We start from the raw sequence: 21,590 nt of genomic DNA, 5'->3' as shown, positions 1-21,590 counted from the left end.
CCCAACAGAACAACATGATAATATTATATTTTTTAAACCCGTAAAGCTGGTACATCCTCACTACAATTCCCGCTTGTGTGTTCCGGTAAGTTGCGCATAGCGGCGGAAGTCCAAAGCTGCTGTGTAATTGTAGAGTTTAGCAGTCCTGATTGTTCGTGACCAGACAGTTTGTTCACACGTTAGACATGCCGGACTATCTGGGAGACGACCAAAGGAAGATTAAGGAAGAGGAGAAGGGTGACTCCCCTATTAGAGGTATATCTAAAATCGTTTATTTTAAACCCTAAGATATTATTTCCCGAAAGGAAGCGCCGATATCAGCTAGCAACATTGCTAATGTTAGCTTAGCTCGTTGAAAACAGTTTGCTCCTGCTGAATGTATTTGTTACCATGTTGTTATAAATATGTGTTGATGGTGGAATAAAAAGTCTTGTGTATACTGCATCGCTCAGTCCGACAACAGTGTCGGAGTGCAAACGCATTCATGTGATTGTGATTCTTTTTTAAAGCTTTGGATGAAGGGGACATCGCTCTGCTCAAAACATATGTAAGTATGGCTTTCAAACCACGACACCAAGCAAGTGTCAAGGAAATGATTCCACAGTGAGTGAATGTGTTGCTTGCTGTTCACCACCAGGGTCAGAGTACCTATTCCAGGCAGATCAAACAAGTGGAAGATGACATTCAGCAGCTGCTCAAGAAGATAAACGAGCTGACGGGTGAGCGACGAATTCAGAAGTACATTTGTGCCACAGCAGGGCAGTAAGATGTTCTCAGTAAGCTTCTTACTGGGCTTGGTGATTAAACCGGACATAAGCAATAAAACGGCATTTATTTGAAAAGCTCATTTGCCGAACTAACTTTCTAAACCTTCAAAAATTCCAGCTTAGGAGGCCACTTGTGTCTGACCAGATTTCAAGTACTGGGTCAAACTCAGGGGTTTTACTCTGGCTTTCTTAGATTTTCTTTACTTGGAATTCACCATTACAACTTATAAATGTATTCAGATATTCTCAGTTTCATTTCTAACAACCAACAGTAGTACAGGAAGTATTGGTAGCTCCATAGAAGTGGTTTACACATTAGGCTGACAAGTGGAAGGTCGCTCGTTGATTCCAGCAGGAGACGCAAATCAGAAAAGGCTTCTGAACTAAAAAGCCTGATCCTGAATGAATTTTGTCGCATCCAGAAACGATACAAAATCAGCAAGTTTAGCAAATTGTGCGTCCCAAGTTACAGACACAATGATAACTGCAGCTGCATGGTCCTGTGCATATTAACTGATTATCCTGCAACATGCACAGGACTCAATAACACTGTTGCACAAATACATTTGGACATTTTAGTTTCATTAGGTGCCAGTTAAATCTCATGTATTTTCACTCCTTGATTTAATTATTTGGTGCTTGCACGGCCTGTCACTTCAGATGCAGCTGTCTAGCTGGCCTTTCCCAGCCACCCAGTGCCAGCCTGTACTCTGGGCTAGTTTAACACACAAAGAGAGATCACCTTTTCTACCACAACCCACAGCTATGGGGCCAGTTTAGATTTTAAAAAGGCATGTCTAGTTGACTTTAACTCCAAAAAATGCAAAGGGCTGCATTGTTGTTGAAAATGGATCATCTTAAATTTGGAACGGTTGTCCAGCTTTATCAGAGGAGTATATATGGACGGTTTTGGTACTTTGGAGGGCTGCACAAGATGCTGTGTGTCTGATTTGTTTTTTTTAATTACACAGGCATCAAGGAGTCTGACACAGGCCTGGCTCCACCGGCTCTCTGGGATCTAGCTGCTGACAAGCAGACACTGCAGAGCGAGCAGCCGCTGCAGGTAGCAAGGTAAATGTTCGACTTTAACATCACCAAAATGTAAAGTGTGGTGTTATATCGCTGATCTTCCCTTTGGGATGTTTCGAGCGACATTCCTGTTAATCTGACGGGAATATTCTTAGCTTTCCTACTTCCTTCCACAGCATTTCCATTATGTAGCTTCATGATTCTTTATTTCTTTCTGAAAGATGCACAAAGATCATCAATGCAGACTCTGAGGATCCCAAATACATCATCAACGTCAAACAGTTTGCCAAGTTTGTGGTGGACCTGAGTGACCAGGTGGCTCCAACTGACATCGAGGAGGGCATGAGAGTGGGGTGAGGCAGAAACATGATTTAGAGGTGTTACATAGTTTCCAGAAGGTTCCGTCAGCCGTAAGCTAAGTTTAGTGTCCTTTCTGTTTTTCCAGGGTTGACAGAAACAAGTATCAGATCCACATTCCTCTGCCTCCGAAAATCGACCCCACTGTCACCATGATGCAGGTTGGGAGGCGAGGATACTCTGTGATTGTTTGGTTATCTGTCTGCTTGCATGTGATAACTCCTTGGCCCACTTGCTTTAGGTGGAAGAGAAGCCTGATGTGACCTACAGTGATGTTGGTGGATGCAAGGAGCAGATTGAGAAGCTAAGAGAGGTGGTTGAAACTCCGCTGCTCCATGTGAGTGTTCCAAAGTTAGAACCACCACTGAGGCACGAGTGAAGCAACTGTCTTCTGCACATGGGAGCTCACTTGTCGTCTTTTTCTTCTCACCAGCCTGAGAGGTTTGTCAATCTGGGAATTGAGCCTCCTAAAGGTGTGCTGCTATTCGGGCCCCCCGGAACCGGAAAGACCCTGTGTGCCCGGGCTGTGGCCAACAGAACAGACGCCTGCTTCATCAGAGTCATCGGCTCCGAGCTGGTGCAGAAATACGTGGGAGAGGTGCGCTCACGAAAAGAAAGATTAGCTGCAGTTCAGATCAGGAAGGTTGATTCTCGTAAACGTCTGACTTTTCCTGAACTCGTTCACAGGGCGCCAGGATGGTGCGTGAGCTCTTTGAGATGGCCAGGACCAAAAAGGCCTGTCTGATCTTCTTTGATGAAATTGATGCTATTGGAGGTTAGTCTCATTACTTAAAAAGAAAAACATCCACTGACGTGCAGCAGCCCTTTTAATCCAGCGTGAAGAGAAATCCATTCTGAGCGTGTAACCCTCTGAACCTGCCAGGTGCTCGTTTTGATGACGGCGCCGGTGGAGACAACGAGGTCCAAAGGACCATGCTGGAGCTCATCAATCAGCTGGATGGTTTCGACCCTCGAGGCAACATCAAAGTGCTGATGGCCACCAACAGGCCGGACACGCTGGACCCGGCCCTGATGAGGCCCGGACGTCTGGATAGGAAGATCGAGTTCAGCCTGCCTGACCTTGAGGTGAGTTTCAAACTGGACTGTGTTACACTTCTCCGATGTAGCTCTGTCCAATTCAACCATCTTTAAACCCGCCGTTGCAGGGTCGCACCCACATCTTCAAGATCCATGCCCGCTCTATGAGTGTGGAGAGAGACATCCGCTTTGAGCTGCTGGCTCGCCTCTGTCCCAACAGCACCGGTAAGACTGCAGAGCAGACGTTACTTCCTGTCGAGTCACAGTCTCCCTCAGCTGCGTCTTTATCTGTTTTAGTGTTTCCTGCTCGTGTGGGTGTGGCATACATCAGCTGTCCTTTCCTTCAGAATGCCGTTGTCATAGAGACACTAAACCAGCGGTCCCCAAATCACGGACCGGTACCGAGCCGTAAGAGTTGAGGCTTGGGTGTGAAATGTTTGGTTTTCCCGGTGTTTGGTACCAGTACTGGTTTTATTTTGTTTTACTGATCTGCGACATCATAAAGGCCGGTCTGTGAAAATATTGTCAGAGATAAATTAAAACTTGGGGACCGCTGCACTAAACTTCCAGTATTTTTCCAATTTGTTTATCGACTTCTTGTTAGTTTAGAAGAGTTCAGACCTCTTAGTGTAGTACTGATGTATGACCACACGGGGGCAACCTGTTACTTGGAAAGGTTTCTTATTGCCCTTTATAAACTTGGAAGTATGTTATGTTAAAGTAGATGAGAGTCTGAGTCTTGGCTGTCCTTTAACACGATCCTGTATTTCAGCCAAGTCAAACTGTTTTGAATGGCTTGACAGCGTGGGATAAAGGTCGTCTACAGGTTTAATAGCTCTCTGAAAGTCTGAGCACTCTCTTAAATCGTGCTTCCTTTCAGGTGCCGAGATCCGCAGCGTGTGCACCGAGGCAGGAATGTTTGCCATCAGGGCCCGCAGGAAGATCGCCACAGAGAAAGATTTCCTGGAAGCCGTTAACAAGGTCATCAAATCATACGCCAAGTTCAGCGCCACTCCCAGATACATGACCTACAACTGAGTGTGTGCTTGTGTCTGATTTGGCTTTGTCAAAAAAAAGAGAGTCAAAAGGATTTTGTTTTGTTGTTATTGTTGTTCACTAAAAAATAAAAGTTATTCCAGATTTCAGTTTCAGTGTTTAACAAAATAAGCACAGGGAGCTTGAAAGGCCTCCTGTGTCGTTCACTAACAGAACAATTAAAGCTGTCCACTGCATTCATATATGAGTCATACCAATGCAAGTGTACAGTAACGGCAACATGACACTGCAAACAGACTGGAAAGGTCATTCCAGATCAGAATAACAAAAATCATATTGACAGATTATAGGTAACAATTTGGTACCAGCGTGATAATGAGGTGGTCAGTATTACATGTTTACAACAAGGCCTCCAACAGTACCTGCTAACATCATGTAGACAAAGCTGCAGCTTTAAAAAGTACTTCAGCAAACAGTGAGAACTACAACATGACTAAAGTGCAGCATCAACACTGCAGAGAAATCAGGCTGGACGCCACATCCTGAAGGTTCTGATTAAAACGATGTTCTTGCTGCTTTGGAACTTTAACAAGACTGAAAAACACTCCTGATATTTCAGCTGAAAACAAGTTCACAGTGAGGTTGTGAGAGCGCCACCACGTCCCATCCTCTCAGGTCGTGTCGCTGACCGCAGCCACAGACGGGTGAGAGTTTGAGTGCTGACAGTGGAGCACGGCGTCGTGGACGGTGGGGAACAGGAAGTCTGTGGTCAGGTCCTTAGTGAAGAACTTCAAGGTGTCCAGTTCAGCCAGCAGGTTTCCTGCAGAGAAGCATGCAGCAGGCTCAGTATTTACATCAATGACAACAACCACTTTCAAACCATTTGAACACAAACAGACTTTAGTGAAGGAAAGACTCACTGCAGTGGGGCTAATAAACGTTCTGTGCAGACACTGACATTCCTGCAGTGATACCTTTGTTCCATTTACAGGGCACACAAAGCAACTAAAGCAACCTGCTGTGTTCACTTCTTGGACAGCAGCTTTGTTACAGTGTGAAACGAGCCGCTGCAGCTTCATCCCTGCCTTCTTCTGGCTAGCTGCCACTCTGAAAACATCCTGCGCGCTCGTGAGCCAATATACTGAAAGTGAACTGTAAATATATCGTGTGACATGTTTACCATTTGGTTCCAAATGATATCTTCTCATTTTCAATCCCAAATGTGCAGAACAGGAGCATCCTGTTTGTTACTGCAGGAATGGCTTCAGTCTGTGAACCACAGGCTGTGTTTGCACAGGTCTGTCAGGACCCACAGGCTTAATCATTCAAACCAAAACTTTCAACAGAGTTCTGTCATAGCGCTTGTTGCCTGTTTCCATCCTTTACATTATGACCCCAGTGTGTGGAATTTGTCTTTATTATAGGTCTCCACTTACAGACCTTATGTTCTCATTCATGCAAACATCGAAATCAGCCAATCACATGGCAGAAGCTCAATGCAGACATCAGCTGGAGTTCAAGGCGAGCATCAGAATGAACATGGCATGACTAGATATCAGGTGTGCTTTAGAAGTTCCCGGGACTTTCCAACACAATCATCTCTGAGGTTTACAGAGGACGGTCTGAACAAGAGAACGTAACAGGCGAGCAGCAGTTCTCTGGGAGAAGATGTGTCGAGCGTGACAGGAAGGTAAGAGTGACTCAAATAACCATGTGTTACCACCAAAGAGCTTCTCTGAATGCACCTCGTGTTGGAAAGCAGATGGGCTACAGCAGCATCAGACCACAGGGCGCCACATCGCCCAGCGACAAACAGAAACCTGAGGTTGCAGTATGCACAGGCTTTCTGTAGCAGACTTTGGTACAAACATCATAACAGCATGGATTCCTCCTGCATTGAATCAGTGGTGCTACAGTGTGAGGGATATTTCCACGTCCATGCCTTTCTGACCACAGTGTACCAACTCCTGCAGGACGATGTGTAACAAAGCACCAGTCCTCTAACTGGTTTCATGAACAGTTCATGGTCCACAAATAGTCCCCACAGCAATTTGTAAAGATAAGAGGATAGATGGATGGATGGGTTTTAATTGCGTTTTGTACGTAGTGCGTATAAAACAGAGCATGTGCACAGATATTTTCAGATCTAATGAAAAGTCTTAATAGTCACTTACTGTTGCAGCCAGCTATGACCACCCGGACATCTACGGCGGCATACTCTTTAATGACCTGCACAAAGAGATAATAGTTTTTAGTATTTGAGCTCTACACCATGAAACAGTGACTGGAGTTCAGTGAAAATATGCAGCTGGTGCTCCTGTGCAGTGCAGCGCTGGAGAAAGGGCCAGAACCTGTCTGATGGCTTTAGCTCCCACTGAGTCGATGAAAGTTGCAGACGTCCAGTCCAGGATGATGGAGTGGACTGTGCTGAAAGGCTCAAGGAAGACCGCCTCCTCTGAGTCGCCATGTCTGTCGCCAAACTGGCCGTTCTTCTGATCCTCCGCCACGTGGCTCTGGGACAAAACGTCATGAGTCACTGCCTCATCCTTGTACTAGAAACAAAGCAGCACCACAAAACATATTATATATACACACACACACGACCGTCACATGAGTGTGTATTTAACCTGTTGACAAAGCTCAAAGTTTGGATAGACAAAAGACAAACAGCGACCCACCTTGGCACAGATTTTCAGCGGAGACGACCGATTGCTGTTCGTCTTCTCCTTTCTTTTTTTTTGGGCTTTCCGAGCAGCTTGTAAGTGTTCAGGGTTTAGCCCCGTCTGTAAAGATCAACATAATCACAACAGAGCTGTTAACATCCAACTCAGCACGTCATTCTCCCTCACTCGTTTACCTCTACCATTACCTCACCTCTTATTTTGGCATTTTCTCTGATAATTATTCATATTACATTACATAATACACTTGTTATTAATCTCTGTCTCTCTTCCACAGCATGTCTTCATCCTGTCTTCCTTCTCTCACCCCAACCAATCACAGCAGATGGCCCCGCCCCTCCCTGAGCCTGGTTCTGCTGGAGGTTTCTTCCTGTTAAAAGGGAGTTTTTCCTTCCCACTGTCGCCAAAGTGCTGCTCATAGGGGGTCATATGATTGTTGGGTTTTTCTCTGTATTACTGTAGGGTCTACTGTACAATATAAAGCACCTTGAGGCGACTGTTGTTGTGATTTGGCGCTGTGTAAATAAAGCTGAATTGAATATGAAAAACAAAAATGAGAACTGAAACAATGTTTACAAAACAAACACATATCGACGTCTTTACTTTAACACAATAAGCATGAAGCACATGATCAACTGCTTTCAGTAACATCTGTGCTTCACCTGATTTGTCACAAAACAAGCGTTAATCTTGCACAAAGATAACCTGAGTAAAAGCAAAATGCAGTTTTCAACGTGTGATTTCATTGTTTAACCAACACAAGCTATCCAAACCTGCACCTAGGTGAAAACGTAATTACCCAGAATTCATAGTTTCATCAACTGTCCAAGCTCTGAAGCAGTAACGTAATGACCCTGTTACCCTTTGCAGCTGGTCGTGGCACCGTGTTGCTTTTTGAGCTCTTGTAGCGTCTCTTTGTGTTATTGAGGCGATCAGGCATGGCTGTGACTCGTAAACACTGAGCTCAGTCCATGGTCTTACAACGGGACTCTTTTCCCCTTTAAGGACTCAACATGCCACCACAGTAGCAACAGAGACTGATCCCTAGGAATCAGGTGTTGCTGGTAAAGCTGGCACAGTTACTCCTTAGGTTAAGACTGGGAGAGGCTGGGAATATTTCCCACACGGTGCTTAGATACTGGATAAACCTTTAATTCACACAGTAAAGTTAAAATGTATTCTTTGCTCTTAGTTATTTGAACACACAAAAAAGCAGAAATGACAAACGTAGAAACGTTTTCACTGAACTGTTGAAGCTTCAGCTGTAACGTGAACAGGCTACAACTGCAAACCTTCATTTGTAGCCAAGACAGTGAAAACACAAGCAAACGGATTCCTGCTCATCTCAAAGTAGAGCTCTGCTCGCATCTACCACCAGATGATTACACGCTCACGCTGCTCCTCTCAGACCGAGTCAGGTGATAATAAGTGCTTCACACATTTCCCCCACAAAAGGGTTTCTGTTTGCTTCCACACACTCAAACACACTGCTACCTTCTCCTTGAGGCTGTTCACATACAGGTCACTGTTAGCAAAGTAGACTGAAGAGTTGGAGTGGAAGATCTTAATCCCCTCATATTCAGCCGCCTGAGAACACAAACAGCCGGCTTGGTCAGTGTGGATGTTTCACACGGAGCAGGTTTCTCTCCTCACACATTTACCTCTTCATACTCGTCGACGTCACAGTAGAGCCCCGTGTTAGCGACGTGACCCAGGATGGAAGTTTTAGGGCTGGAAGAGAAAGAAAACAGCTCAGAGCACAAATCAAACCTGCTCTTTGAAAACTCTCACAGCTGCCTTTAAGCTTCAGTTCAAGGAAAAACACATATTCGAATCATTACCTCTGTGTCCTGTATATGACTGTCAATATGGCGAATGTGACGGCCACCAGGAGGCCGTAGTCCAGTCCCAGCAGCACAGAAGCGATAAAGGCGATCACCCAGATGGCCTGAGAGGACAAAAAAGAAAGTAACATGAAACTAGCATGAAGAGGAAGCGTTTTGCAAGACCAAAGCAGTTTTTACATAAGCAAATGTCTTCAGACGACGTGCATTTATCTGATCGTTTCCACTCCTGCACATTATAGTCACACTTCTGTCTGCAACCTCAGCTTCTCCACTGTGTATTCACTCGGGTTCACATACACACCTCTCAGAACAACGGTGCACTTTAAGTCAGCTAAGCTTGGTTTTAAAGACTGACCAGTTCAATCTTGCTGGTCCTCCACAGACTGGGAATGTCTCTGAACTGCTTGAACATCCCTATGAGGTTGACCATGATGATGGCAGCCAGCGCAGTCTGAGAAACACAAGCAAACGAGAGCCAAAGACGACATTTAGGTGTGTGCAGGCTCACAGGTCACGCCCAAACATCAAACAGGAACTCACCTGAGGGAGCGGCTCGAAGACAAAGCCGACGGCCACCACCACCACCAGCACCAGCAGCGACGCCAGGAGCCCTGCAATCTAAAGCACACATAAAAAGCAATAACTCCATCAACACACCTCTCACTCTAACAACAGCTTTACAGCACCAATTTAGATAGTGTAATCACTCCTGCAGCTCGTGTGTGTCACCTGTGTTTTGCCTCCTGTGCTCTCCTGGACCAGACTCCTCGACATGGAGCAGGTGACGGCAAACGTTTGAAAGAAGGAGCTGATGAAGTTACACAGACCGAGTGCAATGAGCTCCTGAAAGTGGACACGTGGAGGAAAACCGTGAAAAAGAGAGGAAAGTCCTTCTGCAACAACATTTTCACACGTCAGCTTTGGACAATTTCAGGAAAATGCGACCCGTATATTTTCCACAGTCGTGCTTTGCTAAATGCGTGACCTGCATTTATTTGTCAGCTATGTGTCACTGGAGGACACGCTTTGCTCAGTCTTCAACGAATAGTACAGTCAGGCAACTACACAACGCTCCAAACAACTCAGTGTTCAATGAAATGAACACGTTCCAACAAACTGGAACAATGAACCTTTTTGTGAGCAGCATTTCCAATATCAGCGCGCAGGATAAAAATATAACTTTACAAGATTTGCAGCAAACAGCTAGAGGACGTCCCGTCATCCAGAAGACCCAAAGTGTCCTAACCAAACATTTAGTCACACACAGGCCAGAGGCTCATCGGCAGCTCACCCCGTGGACACACTCACCTGGTTGCCATCCACACTGTAGCCATGTTTCAGGGCAAAGATCTTGGCCAGCGAGACGTCCATGGAGAATCCTACAATCGCTATAGCAAAAGAATCTGTGACCAAATTGGGCAGCAGCGAGATGTTTGGGGCAGCAGGAGGGCGAAGCCTGTAACCAATAAGACAACATCTGTAGACCTCTGTGACATACGTGTAGAGAACACGAGCTTAAACCAAAAGACACTTAAACAAATAGAGTGTGCGGCCTACCCTGTTGGTATGTTCCCAACCACATGGACCTTGTACTCCTTTGATAACGACAAACCATAGGAGATGCCCGTGGACACGATGACCACAATGATCTCTCCAGGAATGGGAATGGGCAGCTTCTTCTTGAAGCGCTCGTTGAGAACTTTGATCACGTAAAGGAAGATGATACACCCGAGCCCCAGAAGGAAAGTGGCAATATTGGTGCTGGTGATTCTGCTGAGCACTGCTTTGACACTCTGCAGTGACAGAAAGGTGAGTGTTAGCGATTCATTGACCATTCTGGGAAGGAGAAAGACAGGGCCTCTCAAAACTCACATAAATAGCAGAGAGAAACCCAGAATAACGCTGCGTTTCCACCCCCAGCAAGTACTTCAGCTGGGAGATGACGACGTGCATGGATGCTGCTGTGGTGAAGCCTCGCACCAGGGGCTCGGTGAGGTAGATTGCTACAAAGCCAAACCTGAGAAGACCTAAAACAATCTGAAAGGAATGCAGAAGAAGAGGGGGGTCATTCTGTTTTTGAAAAACAATGTTTAATACAGAAACAGTTAAAATCGAGTTGATACATCAACAGTGATTCAGACATGCTGCTGCTGCTTTGGATAAACAGATTAGCCACGGCTGCTCTGCAGGTGGGAGGCTGACCTGGATGAGTCCCGCCAGGGTTGTGACCATCACGGCCACCTGGACCCTGCTCTTATCACGAAGCTCCACGTTGATGGCATCAGATGCGTTGGATCCAGTAGCATTGATATTCATAAACATGCTGTCTGGTGCCTCCCTCACAGCGACGCCCCCAATCATCAGACTTATGACAGCAAAGGTACCTGCAGGTCATCGACACAAACGCAGCGCTATGATAGGCTGGGGTCAAAGCTGATGTCGAGTACAACGAGCGCTCAAACGCAGCACAGAAACTGCAGACTTGTGCTCGCACCGGCCTTTCCTCTCACCACCCTGTGACGGTAAAGGCCGTCCTGCCTCTCGTTCTCTGTCATCATTCCCACAGCAACCTGATGTCAGGCCAGATTTTGGCCAGCAGTGATTTACAATCTTTGCAGATTAGCTCCTCAGCTTCAAAGGGTTGAGCAGGTCTAGTTTATTGGACCCATTTGTTGGACGGATTTAAACTGACAATCGAGACAAGCGTGACAGCGTTGGAGAAAAGAAAGCAGCCAGATTGGTGAGACAACTGAGGCTGGGTTTAATGAAATCTCAGTCCTGCTGCTTATGTCAGTCTTTACATAGTTAGAGGCAGCGAGTTTTACAATCCCAGTTGTGGAAGATGTTAGAAAGTGAAGTTTTACAACATCTGTCAAGCTCAGATTTTAAAAACCTTCCACAGGAGACACATTCTGAGGGGTTATAATGTTGCAGTTTTTGCTGTTTTGTTTTTACATTTACTAAACTTTCGAATTCACAAAAATGATGTGGGTACATGCTGATTATCATTCAGGCTACGTTCACACTGCAGGCGAAAGCGCATCATATCCGATTTTTCTGACCCTATGCGACCATCTATCCAATCAGGGTGTGACAGTGTGAACGGCACAAATCTGATATTTTCAAATCCGACCTGGGTCACTTTCATATGTGGTCCTGAATCCAATACATCTCCGATGTTTTAGAAAGCGACTGCTGTTTGATGGTCATGTCGCATTAAATCCGTCTTTTACGTCACTGACACGAGACAGACGCCAATTATCAGCGCCGGAGAAGACATGGTGAACGCTTCCTGGCCATCCCGTGTAGATGTCAGTGAAACTGTTGGGAAGACAACGTTGGAGAAACGTGAACATTTTATTTGTACTGTATAATCTGCAGCTATCCTTTGAAGCACCACTTCTCTCTAAAACAGCAACAAGGATCATTATTAGGTTATCGACATTATTATGTAAATAAGAAAATAACTTAAAGCAAAAAACAATACTGTTGCTCTGGGTCTAAACAGAGCGCGTTGTGTGTGACGTCTTCTTTTGCGCGTTTGCTGTCACATTTTATTTGTAGTGTGAACGAGCAGACAAAAAAATCGGATTTGATCAAAAAAATCTGAATTGAGCATCAAGACCTGCAGAGTGAACGCAGCCTAAGAGACTAAAAACATTTAAACCTGCTTGGATTGAAACCAGAGCACAAGGTTAAGCCTCTGTGGGCAGTATTTACTTTAAAGGTAGAGGTCAAAGGTGACATTTGGATGCAGATGTGAGCCCCAGCATCACTTCCTCAATGTTAATCAGAATTTTAAAAACATTTTAGGAACGTTTGAAGATCAGGTAATAACGTCATATTTACAGTCCCCATAAACACTCAGTGAGAAGAAAAGCAGCATGTATACAGCACTGTCTGTATAATATCAACACACATGTATGAATGACAGTTTAAGTTAGAAGGTTCTGTCAGTTTTTAACCAATAAAATCACTAGTGGAGCTTGAAGACCTCGGTGGATGTCAGTCAAATATGAATGGAGTCTTAACATGACGTCACTCCACACACACACACACACACACACACACACACACACACACACCTCGTCTATCATGTGATAACGGGGTTTTCTTATTTGCTTTAAGAACCTGCACCTGTAGATAGAGTCATCCACCCTCGCGTGCACACAGACAGAACCACTACTGCAAACAGAAGGACAAACTGTAACCTACAAAGTAACACAGCTGTGACGGGATCATCTGCCCTGTGGGAGCAGAAGCCTTCGTCTGGAAGGCAGAAACTGAATCTCACTATGCAAAGTGTGAGAGACATGAAGCACTGTGTCTGAAAGGATGCTGGGTTTAGTCTGTGGGACCACGGAGCTCTTTCAGCTCTTTCTGTTCTTCACAGAGAAATATCCAAACCATCGCACATACGCAGAGGACCACGAAGGTTCAATAAAAGCACAGTTGGCTTTAACAAAATGAAACGTAATATTTTTATCGCACCTGTCCTTTTTCAGGAAACCCTCTCCCACACACAGTTGCACTAAACCAAACATCACTGCAGCACTTTGGTGCTGTTCATCAAGTGTGCGCTGTCATCAGGCTCATCTGTGTCTTACTCTGCCATAATGTGACGTGTTGTTTCCTCACCATGTGACAGTTTTACAGGAACACTTCCTGTCTGCGAGGTGCTTCATTGGGTCCAACAGTCAGAGGGACTCATAGGTCACAGCTGGCATTTGAGACTTGGACCCATTTCAAGGAAAGGAAGCTGTCACAGGGTGAGGTCGCTGAAATGTCACAATCCTCCCGTGAAAGCTAAGCACACAGTTAGCACACATCCAAACATTTCCTCCACACCTTTCATCTCATAATCTGAATCACTGTGTAACCCAGTGCACCTCACAGTCACTACAGACACAGCTGTGTGGAAAGTGACTCGTCGCCTGCAAGACTTCGATGTGACACCATTAATGTGGATTAAGAAATCTATAAAAAGCTCAACCATGTAAAAATGACATCATCTTAACTACATTTGTCTTTTCTCTCAAAAAGCAAGCGAGAAAAGAAAACAGCTCGGTGCGTCTGAACGTCACCATCTTTTGAAAGCAGACATGAGGAACAGAGGTGGAGCCAATGAGAGACAAATTCTGGACAATGTCAGGAGAGTCAGGCTGGAAACAAATCAGCTATAGTTTCCTATCCTCATAATAGGCAGCAAAGCATTACTGGAAATACTGTTAGACGTGAGGAAGCAGCCGTGGCCGAGCACACAGCTGCAGTGAAACAGGAGCTGCTTCCATGGTTTCTTTATTCCAAACGAACATCACGCTGGAAAATGAAGAAGCCAGCAATCAGTGCCACATCCAGGAAGCAGCAGTTTCCTTCATATACAATCATTTTCTTCTTATACATCTTATTTAAAATCTTCTTTCTTGGCGAGAACCTTAACACCAACTTTACATTTAACACTAACCTGAAAGGAGACGTCAGACCGTGTCAGGGTGTGTCTGTTTGGATCGATTTCAAACAATAAATAAATATTTTGATAAATATTTAGGTCGGGGATCACTGTGGCGACGGCACCTTTAATTTCTCTCCTCTGTACAGAACATGAAATTTTCTGCTGTGTGTGTGTTGGGGGCAGGGAGTACATAAGAGGGCGGAGCTTATGGAACAATGACGAGCATATTGTAACTGTTTTCTTGTACGTGGGCAGAGCCGGTCACACAGGGCCATGAGGTCAGGACAGAGACGGCTCTCTCACCTACTGATATGTGTCTGGACGTGCCAAAGAAGGTGTACAGCAGGACCGGGTAGAAGGAGGAGTACAGACCATAAACAGGAGGCACCGCAGCCAGCATAGCGTAGGCTAGTCCTGTGGAGCAGGGAAGATAACACGTTTCCAAATAAACAATCCTGGAGGTTCAGTGACTCCATCACAGTGTCAAAGTGTCAGCGATGCCAAAACAGAGTCAGCATGAAGCAGAAACTGCTCCTCTGGAGCCGCAGCCGGCCCTGCTCGCAGCCTCGGTGCTTCACACGGCGCTGCTGCACAGTTCACTGACCTTGTGGAAGCTGCACGACTCCCGTGCTGAGACCTGAGACCACGTCTGAAAAGAGGTACTTCTTGACTGGATACGACGGCAGCCATGAGAGAATAGGCATGAAGCTCAGAGCTGCTGCCTTGGCCTTCTCTGAAGAACACCTGTGGATATTCAACACCAAGCAGATTTTTAAAAGCCTCCACAGACAAAGTTTTTCTGGAGTCACTTTCATGCTGCAGGATTCAAGAAGCCCCCTCGTGTTAGCTGAACTTTGGTATGACTCGTGCTTCACAATATCCCTCCTATACCTTTAATAGCAGCACCACGTGATTCACACTGGTTAACAGATATTTGTTCATTCTTACACCACAGAAATATCATTTCAGTGATGTAGCAATATTTGTTCTGCTGTTACAGATTTAAGCCCCAACATTCACCCTCACTCTGCACTACAGCCAAGAGTTATTTAAGAAACATCAATGTTTTACAACTTTATGACACGTTTGTTGTTCCCTCTGCAAGATGACAAGAAAGCATCTCTAGAAATGACTCTAACGTGTCACTGTGTCGGTTCCCACCCTGAGCTCTGTCACACCCCCTGCGTCCTGTGGATGGTTATGAGTGCAGACCCGTTCTTCACTAACTCCCGGGTTGCTCGCTGTACGCTTCCAAAGCACATCTCTGCTTTTGTATGAAGACCTCCTCCTCCTCAGCTCCCCTCAGTAAGCCCTCCCACCTGTCTCAGTCCCAAATTGCCAGTGAGCTGGCATCAACATGTCATTTCCCAGCCTTGTTCGGGCGACTTGTTTAACCCCCGACTTCTCCCCCTTTTTGCTTGCCCAGCTGCATCAGTTCCCAAATAGAAAGCAGGGACAGAGGATCCCGGGTTTGTGCAGTTTAGCTCTGAATAACTTTTTCATTTGTTTTTAAATGTTAGAATGCAACATAATCTATTTGAAGATCAGTGTTGGAGCTTTTTTGCAATGTAATGTGTTTAAACGTCTTATTTTTCCACTCAAATAAAGGACATTCGAAGGTTGCACATCAACTCCCACAGATTTCCCACTGGCTTCTGGCTTCAGTTTACACAGCACACTGGGATCTTGTGTGTGGATCTATGTCGATGCTGATCTGTTCAACGACATGTTAACAGGAAATGTCCAGAGAAAGACTTACTGGAACTTTTCTGCCAGCTTCTGACAATTTGTGGTGGTGTCTTCTTTGCGTTTAAGAAGCTGTGCCTGGATCAGAGTTTCATTGTAGACAGGACGCTCGATCCTGTAAATCAGCTGGGAGTCTTCATCCTCTCGAGCTGCTGCAGCCACCACTTCTTCTTCTTCTTGCTCCATGGTAGAGGCTGGAGGGCTGGCGGAGAATCTATGTCCCGTGTAGTTTATTCTCTCCCGCTTTTTCTTCTCGGCTGGTATATCCTCATTCCTTAAACCTTTTCAGAGCAAGCGAGGACAAGACATGACAAGATAGTTATGATTTCTACAAGCATGGGTGACGATAATAAGAAAGCCCTTTGCTATGCCGACAAAGATTTCAGTTTGATTTGCAATGCTGCAACTTTCGAGTAAATATTTGGTCTCTGACCAGCTTATGTAATGGCTTGCATTAAGTCTGGTGTACTGGGGGAAAGGTTTGCTGAATAAATCATACGGCATAGAGTTTCCTCAGGGTAGGTGCGCAGTGTTTTACAGCTACAGGCAAACCTCTCTCCCAGAAGTCTTGCAACCACACGTCATCATGGACCACGATCGAGGAACAAAGCCATGCACGTGGGTAACGTTTATAAAAGAGGAACCACGTAGCTGGTCTGGTTAAGTACTTGGATTACAGCTCGACATGGTGCCTTCAAAGTCAATCCAAAAAAACAAAAAAATCAAATCTCTGTCTATGCAGATAAATAGTGAATGAAACTACTGTGAGAATAGCAGGCGACTGTTAGAAAGGTTAGAAGACAGTTCTGTATTTGATATTTACATTAATTATTTATTAAATCTATATTTATTATTTTATATATAATAATATGCAAATGAGTAACACTTGCTTGTTTTTCCCCGTGTGTGGAACAGGTCCTGAGCATTAACAGACTTATGTCACAGGTTTTATTTATCATGCAGAATCTCCTGTTCAGTCATTCTCGCGCCGACAGTTGAACGCCTCGCGCTTCTTCCCATTTCCTCTCCTCTGCTAGCTCGCTCACATCACATTGTAAAAAGCAGCTTTGATAAATTCAAAGCGGAGACACGAAATTTTAATTAAAGGGCCAATATGTGCTACAGGTACGACGGCGAGCGCAACTACAGCAGCTCCCGTGGCTGTGACAGAGGCTTTCACCTCCTCACAGGGAAACAAGCTAACTCAAAGATACTAGCAAAGACACTTCGCTCACCTCCATCCTCCTTGTTTCCCTCCAGCTGCTAAGATGCTGTCGGCTCAAGGAGAACACAAGTACATAAACTGACCTCCCCGGTTGAAGTTTAACAAGGGCAACGTCCTTTAACTAGAGCACCAAACGCTGACGATAAACCACAGATAGAATGTGCGGACAGGATGAGTCCCTCTGCGTAAAACTTTCTTGCAACTTCCGGTCCGCATGAACGGGAGTAGCTCTGCACGCATGCGTTGTTGTCTTTATCATCCCACTTTGTAGTCCTAAAACAAAGGGCAGGCCTACTTTATGTTCTTGCTATGCTTTAATATCAGTGCTAGAAGACAGAAAGGAAAGGAGACCTTTACATTTTAGCAGTTTTTGTCTAAAAGGTTTTCCAAATCTGGCATTTCCTGTTCTCTCTCAAGACAAATACCAAATATGGCAGGCACATTTATTACAGACACACAACACCGCTGTAGACACTCATCTACTGGAGTCAGAGTGGGAGCTCTCGTGTTTGGGGACAGGGGGTGGATGATGAAGCAGAAAGTGTTTGACGTGTGGCAGGCCTGGCCCCCTCCTCCCGGTGCCGTGTTGGTCACCAACACGTGCTGCAAGCCAGGATTCGGCTTTGGAGTGAGCACTCGTGTAAATGAGGAAAATGACTTTAGTTGAAGTTTATTTATGGTCTGTGTGAAATCACAAGACTGCAGTCAGAGAGAAAGAACTCTGGGTGGTAAACATCTCATGAACAACAGCAGAAAGTCACACAGCAGTCTGAGTATAACCAAATATCCCAGCTCCAACAGTCATGCAAAAAAAAGTAGGTTAAGCAAAGTTTGTTTGTCCTCTGCTGCACAACCTCTGCACAGGGGTGTGCTTGCTCAGGTTTAACAGGTATTGGTCAACGTGAAATGGCTAGAGTGGCTGGTTTGGCTTCCACTTTCCCCTCATGGATTATGGAACTAACTCATGTTTAAAAGTGTATTTTTATATTTAAATGTATAATTATGAACAATAAAAGTAATGCATATTAATATTGTTGCATATATATGTATAGAAGCTCAGAGACCTGAAGTGCAACAAGCAAATATCCCTGATACCACAGCAGCAGCACCCTGATCATATTTTCATGTCATTTGTGCATAATTATAACTCTACTGTGAATGTTGCAGCACAAGTTGACACTCACCAGACTTTGCAACATTTTTCTAATTTTTTGCTATTTTGCTGAGCCCATATAAACTGTAGTCTCAGCTTGTTGCCACCAGGTGCAGTCTTCTGCTGCTGCAGCCCATCTGCTTCAAGGGTCCATGTATTGTGTGTTCAGAGACACTACTTTGGTTGTAACTGTAGTTTTTACTTGAATTACTGTTGCCTTCCTATCAGCTCAAAGGAGTCTGGCTGTATTCCTCTCAAATTTAGCAGACTGATCATGTCTGCATGCCTAAGCATACCGAGTTGCTACCATGTGATTGACACATACACATGAGTGAGCAGTTGAACAGGTGTACCTAATAAAGTGGCCTGTGAGTGTATTCTGTGCTATACTTTTGTTTACTAGTCCCGAGACAACAGAGACAGATACACAACAAGATTAAATCAGAGACAAGACAGAGCAAGACAAGGCACACTGGAAGTCCTACGTGACATGTACATGTATACACAGAAACGTACACACTGCATGTAAGTGTGTATACAACTGAATGTGGGTACTTTTGTGTGCATTTGTGGGAGGGGTGCATATGGGAAGAAAACAAACAACAGATAAATAATCATGCATAACCCTCACCTGTCGTGAAAATCGCCAATCAACTTTAACTACTTCTGAAAACCTGTTCTGACAAGATCATTTCCAGCATTTCATGGTTGCCCTCATTCCCATCCACAAAAGAAAGCGTTGTAATCAGCCTACACTCATTTTGTTTGAGGTAAAGGTTTCGTAGTGACAGTTTAAATATCAGTTTGATGCTTTGTAGCAGGATATTTGTTTAACCTGAAAGAGGTCAACGTTCCCTGCAATGATTAGGTGTCAAATTTCTATACAAGTTCTTAAATGTTTAGCAGACACAAAAAATCTAATGAAGTTTATGTGTAAGTTCAATAAGGAAGGTCTGTAATGACTCATATGCCTGCTTATCTGTTCTTCACATCACTACCACTTTCCCACGTTTTCACTCTCAACCATTACTCCAGGCCTCAAGGGCCGTTGTCCTGCAGGATCGAGCCGATTTAAATGGCTAAATGACCTCCTCAACATGTCCTGAAGTTCTCCAGAGGCTGGTAATGAACTAATCATGTGATTCAGGTGTGCTGACCCAGGGTGAGATCTAAAACCTGCAGGACACCAGCCCTCGAGGCCTGGAGTTGGACACCTCTGCTCTAGTCCAATCTTCTTCTTGCCTGCCTTCTTTGAGCCAATCAGTCTCCTCATTCTCCCACTTAGACTCTCATTCGTGCAACCCACCGCCTTCCCATCTCCACCTCACAGACAGCTCAGTCAGAGCTCCACCCAAGCCTTTCATTTCAGTCAGTTGCAGTGCGGTGTGGGGTTTTTGTTTTGTTTTTTCTAACCACATGTGGACTACAAGTATGGGTTTTCTGGAGAGACTGGCAATGTAATTTAAACCCATCTTCTTCACAAAGGATCCACTTAGGATCACTGTGTACGATTTGAGAATCATTCTTCTCAATCAAGCACAGGCGACGGACATGGCAGCTGCTGAATGACTCATTAACACAAAGAACTGTGTTCATCCCAAGATAACCTCCAGTGAGCCACTGGACCACACACCTGCCCATCATACAGTAAAAACCTACGAGGCGATCATGGCTCAAGAGTTGGGAGGTCTCCTTGTAATCCAGGAAAATCACCTTCATGTTTTTCTCTGTTTTATCTTCAGCTACTTTGAGAGTTGGGAGTTCGCCTTGTAATCAGAAGGTTGCCGGTTCGAGCCCCGGCTTGGACAGTCTCGGTCGTTGTGTCCTTGGGCAAGACAGTTCATCCATTGCCTACTGGTGGTGGTCAGAGGGCCCGGTGGCGCCAGTGTCCAGCAGCCTCGCCTCTGTCAGTGCGCCCCAGGGTGGCTGTGGCTACAATGTAGCTGCCATCACCAGTGTGTGAATGGGTGGATGACTGCATGTGTAAAGTGCTTTGGGGTCCTTAGGGACTAGTAAAGCGCTATACAAATACAGACCATTTACCTCTTGGCTTTCAGTGGTTCCAGTATGACACTGAAACCATACTTGTTTGCATCTTGTACATGAAAACGTGATATCAGATTACTGAATTAAATGTAAAGTTTCTGACAACAAAACAAAGACAGGCAGGCCCCGGCTGAGAACCAAAAAATGTGAACTTGGATCATGTTCAACTCTTATATGAGAAATCAACTGCGGAAAGAGGGAGAACCCAAATACAGACAAACAGAGGCAGGGAGTAACGATAACAAAGGCTGATTACCAAACATAGACGAAACAAGAAAACCAAACCAATGAACCAATGAAAAAAACCTAAACTGGAAAGACACTAGAAACTCGGTGCACGGAAATACATGCTCTGACCAAGGACTGAGGAAGACAAAGATGACACTGTGGGGTGAAGAGCGAAGTGGAAACACATGGGAACATGGCAGGAACAAATTAGACGTAACGAGACGGGGGAAGCAAAACTGAACGCACCGAACTCAAGAGACAGTCAAAATAAAACAGATGTACAAACACTGAAACTATGACTAAGATGTGTGGACTTGATTCGAGCAGACATGACAGAGAGACCTTGACAAAGACAGAGAAAGGAGAAGCAAAGCCTGAAACAAACACAGAGGACGCGACAGACTCTCACAGGAGACACGGGGATGACACAGAGGAACCTAACTGACAAGAGACCAGAAACACCCAAAAAGACCCCAAAAGAATGAAACCCAAGATTAACTCTGTAAAACTTGAACCAAATCATCTTCATTGTGCCAAAGAAAGATTCAAGACGTTGACACCTGAAACAAGTCAGTATGGTTTAACCCACCTACTCACGGTGCAGGAGTGCTTTTGGCTGGTCTGGCTCTCAGATCGCTGACTCTGAGCGAGCCCTTCATTTTCCTCACGTTAAGGTTATATACTGTTGTTCACAGGAATGTCTAAAAATTCAGCGCAGCATCATCACACAGATTAAACACAATGTGCATAGAAAAGGTTATTTATTTTTGTTTACTTATTTTTTATTTTTCTGGACAAACAACATAAAGGGGACGTGGCTGCTGACCCACCTGGTTCCATGGATGGTTCTCCAAATTGTAACAGAACTACAGCTGAGATAAGAAAACTAAGCATTAGATGCAAGAATGATGTGCAACCACATTATAGAAGAGATTATACAATATTTTCTCACTGGGTACTGAAAGATGGGGAATGTCCATGACATTCAGTCCACTTTTTGACAACCCTTGCTTTACACTTGAAGC

At 44.9% G+C, this 21,590-nt stretch overlaps 2 protein-coding genes and 1 long non-coding RNA gene across 4 annotated transcripts in view; 2 read left to right on the top strand and 1 right to left on the bottom strand.

The window, feature by feature from the left end:
• Nucleotides 1-21,590, top strand: part of LOC309692637 — a 137,124-nt gene that overhangs the window by 34,722 nt on the left and 80,812 nt on the right. The window lies entirely within an intron of this gene.
• On the top strand, nt 86-4,331 carry psmc2 (proteasome 26S subunit, ATPase 2). The gene is made up of 12 exons (XM_082511281.1): nt 86-255; nt 510-547; nt 638-719; nt 1,739-1,838; nt 2,018-2,149; nt 2,242-2,314; nt 2,395-2,490; nt 2,587-2,751; nt 2,841-2,928; nt 3,037-3,239; nt 3,320-3,416; nt 4,072-4,331. Exons 1-12 carry the CDS (start codon nt 186-188, stop codon nt 4,227-4,229), a joined length of 1,302 nt encoding a protein of 433 aa, XP_082367407.1. The 5' UTR covers nt 86-185; the 3' UTR covers nt 4,230-4,331.
• Nucleotides 4,279-17,383, bottom strand: slc26a5 (solute carrier family 26 member 5). Of its 2 annotated transcripts, none has more exons than XM_082511279.1 (18): nt 17,149-17,383; nt 15,927-16,194; nt 14,772-14,911; nt 14,471-14,581; nt 10,918-11,099; nt 10,588-10,752; nt 10,273-10,508; nt 10,024-10,171; nt 9,445-9,558; nt 9,256-9,333; nt 9,071-9,166; nt 8,710-8,816; nt 8,530-8,599; nt 8,363-8,455; nt 6,866-6,970; nt 6,539-6,700; nt 6,362-6,416; nt 4,279-5,007 (listed from the first exon to the last, which is right to left on the bottom strand). In XM_082511279.1, exons 2-18 carry the CDS (start codon nt 16,097-16,099, stop codon nt 4,859-4,861), a joined length of 2,184 nt encoding a protein of 727 aa, XP_082367405.1. In that variant the 5' UTR covers nt 16,100-16,194; nt 17,149-17,383; the 3' UTR covers nt 4,279-4,858. The 2 variants fall into 2 exon arrangements, with proteins under 2 accessions (XP_082367405.1, XP_082367404.1); XM_082511278.1 differs by having other exon boundaries at nt 6,539-6,739; nt 17,149-17,382.

Source organism: Aulonocara stuartgranti, assembly GCF_965226115.1.
Source record: "Aulonocara stuartgranti genome assembly, chromosome: 17".
Classification (NCBI taxonomy): Eukaryota; Metazoa; Chordata; class Actinopteri; order Cichliformes; family Cichlidae; genus Aulonocara; species Aulonocara stuartgranti.
The sequence above is the reverse complement of the archived record's forward strand: the minus strand, read 5'-3'. Positions and strand labels throughout refer to the sequence as shown.

Bases quoted from the DNA above. Each gene is read 5' to 3' on its own strand.
- slc26a5 (XM_082511278.1), bottom strand. From the start codon at position 16,099: ATGGAGCAAGAAGAAGAAGAAGTGGTGGCTGCAGCAGCTCGAGAGGAT. The intron at 11,100-14,470 runs GTGAGAGAGCCG...GATGACCTGCAG, and splicing joins GTCCAGACACATATCAGTAG to GTACCTTTGCTGTCATAAGT. The intron at 8,600-8,709 runs GTAATGATTCGA...TTTCTCTTCCAG, and splicing joins GTCATATACAGGACACAGAG to CCCTAAAACTTCCATCCTGG.
- psmc2 (XM_082511281.1), top strand. From the start codon at position 186: ATGCCGGACTATCTGGGAGACGACCAAAGGAAGATTAAGGAAGAGGAG. The intron at 2,315-2,394 runs GTTGGGAGGCGA...CACTTGCTTTAG, and splicing joins CCACTGTCACCATGATGCAG to GTGGAAGAGAAGCCTGATGT. The intron at 2,491-2,586 runs GTGAGTGTTCCA...TCTTCTCACCAG, and splicing joins TTGAAACTCCGCTGCTCCAT to CCTGAGAGGTTTGTCAATCT.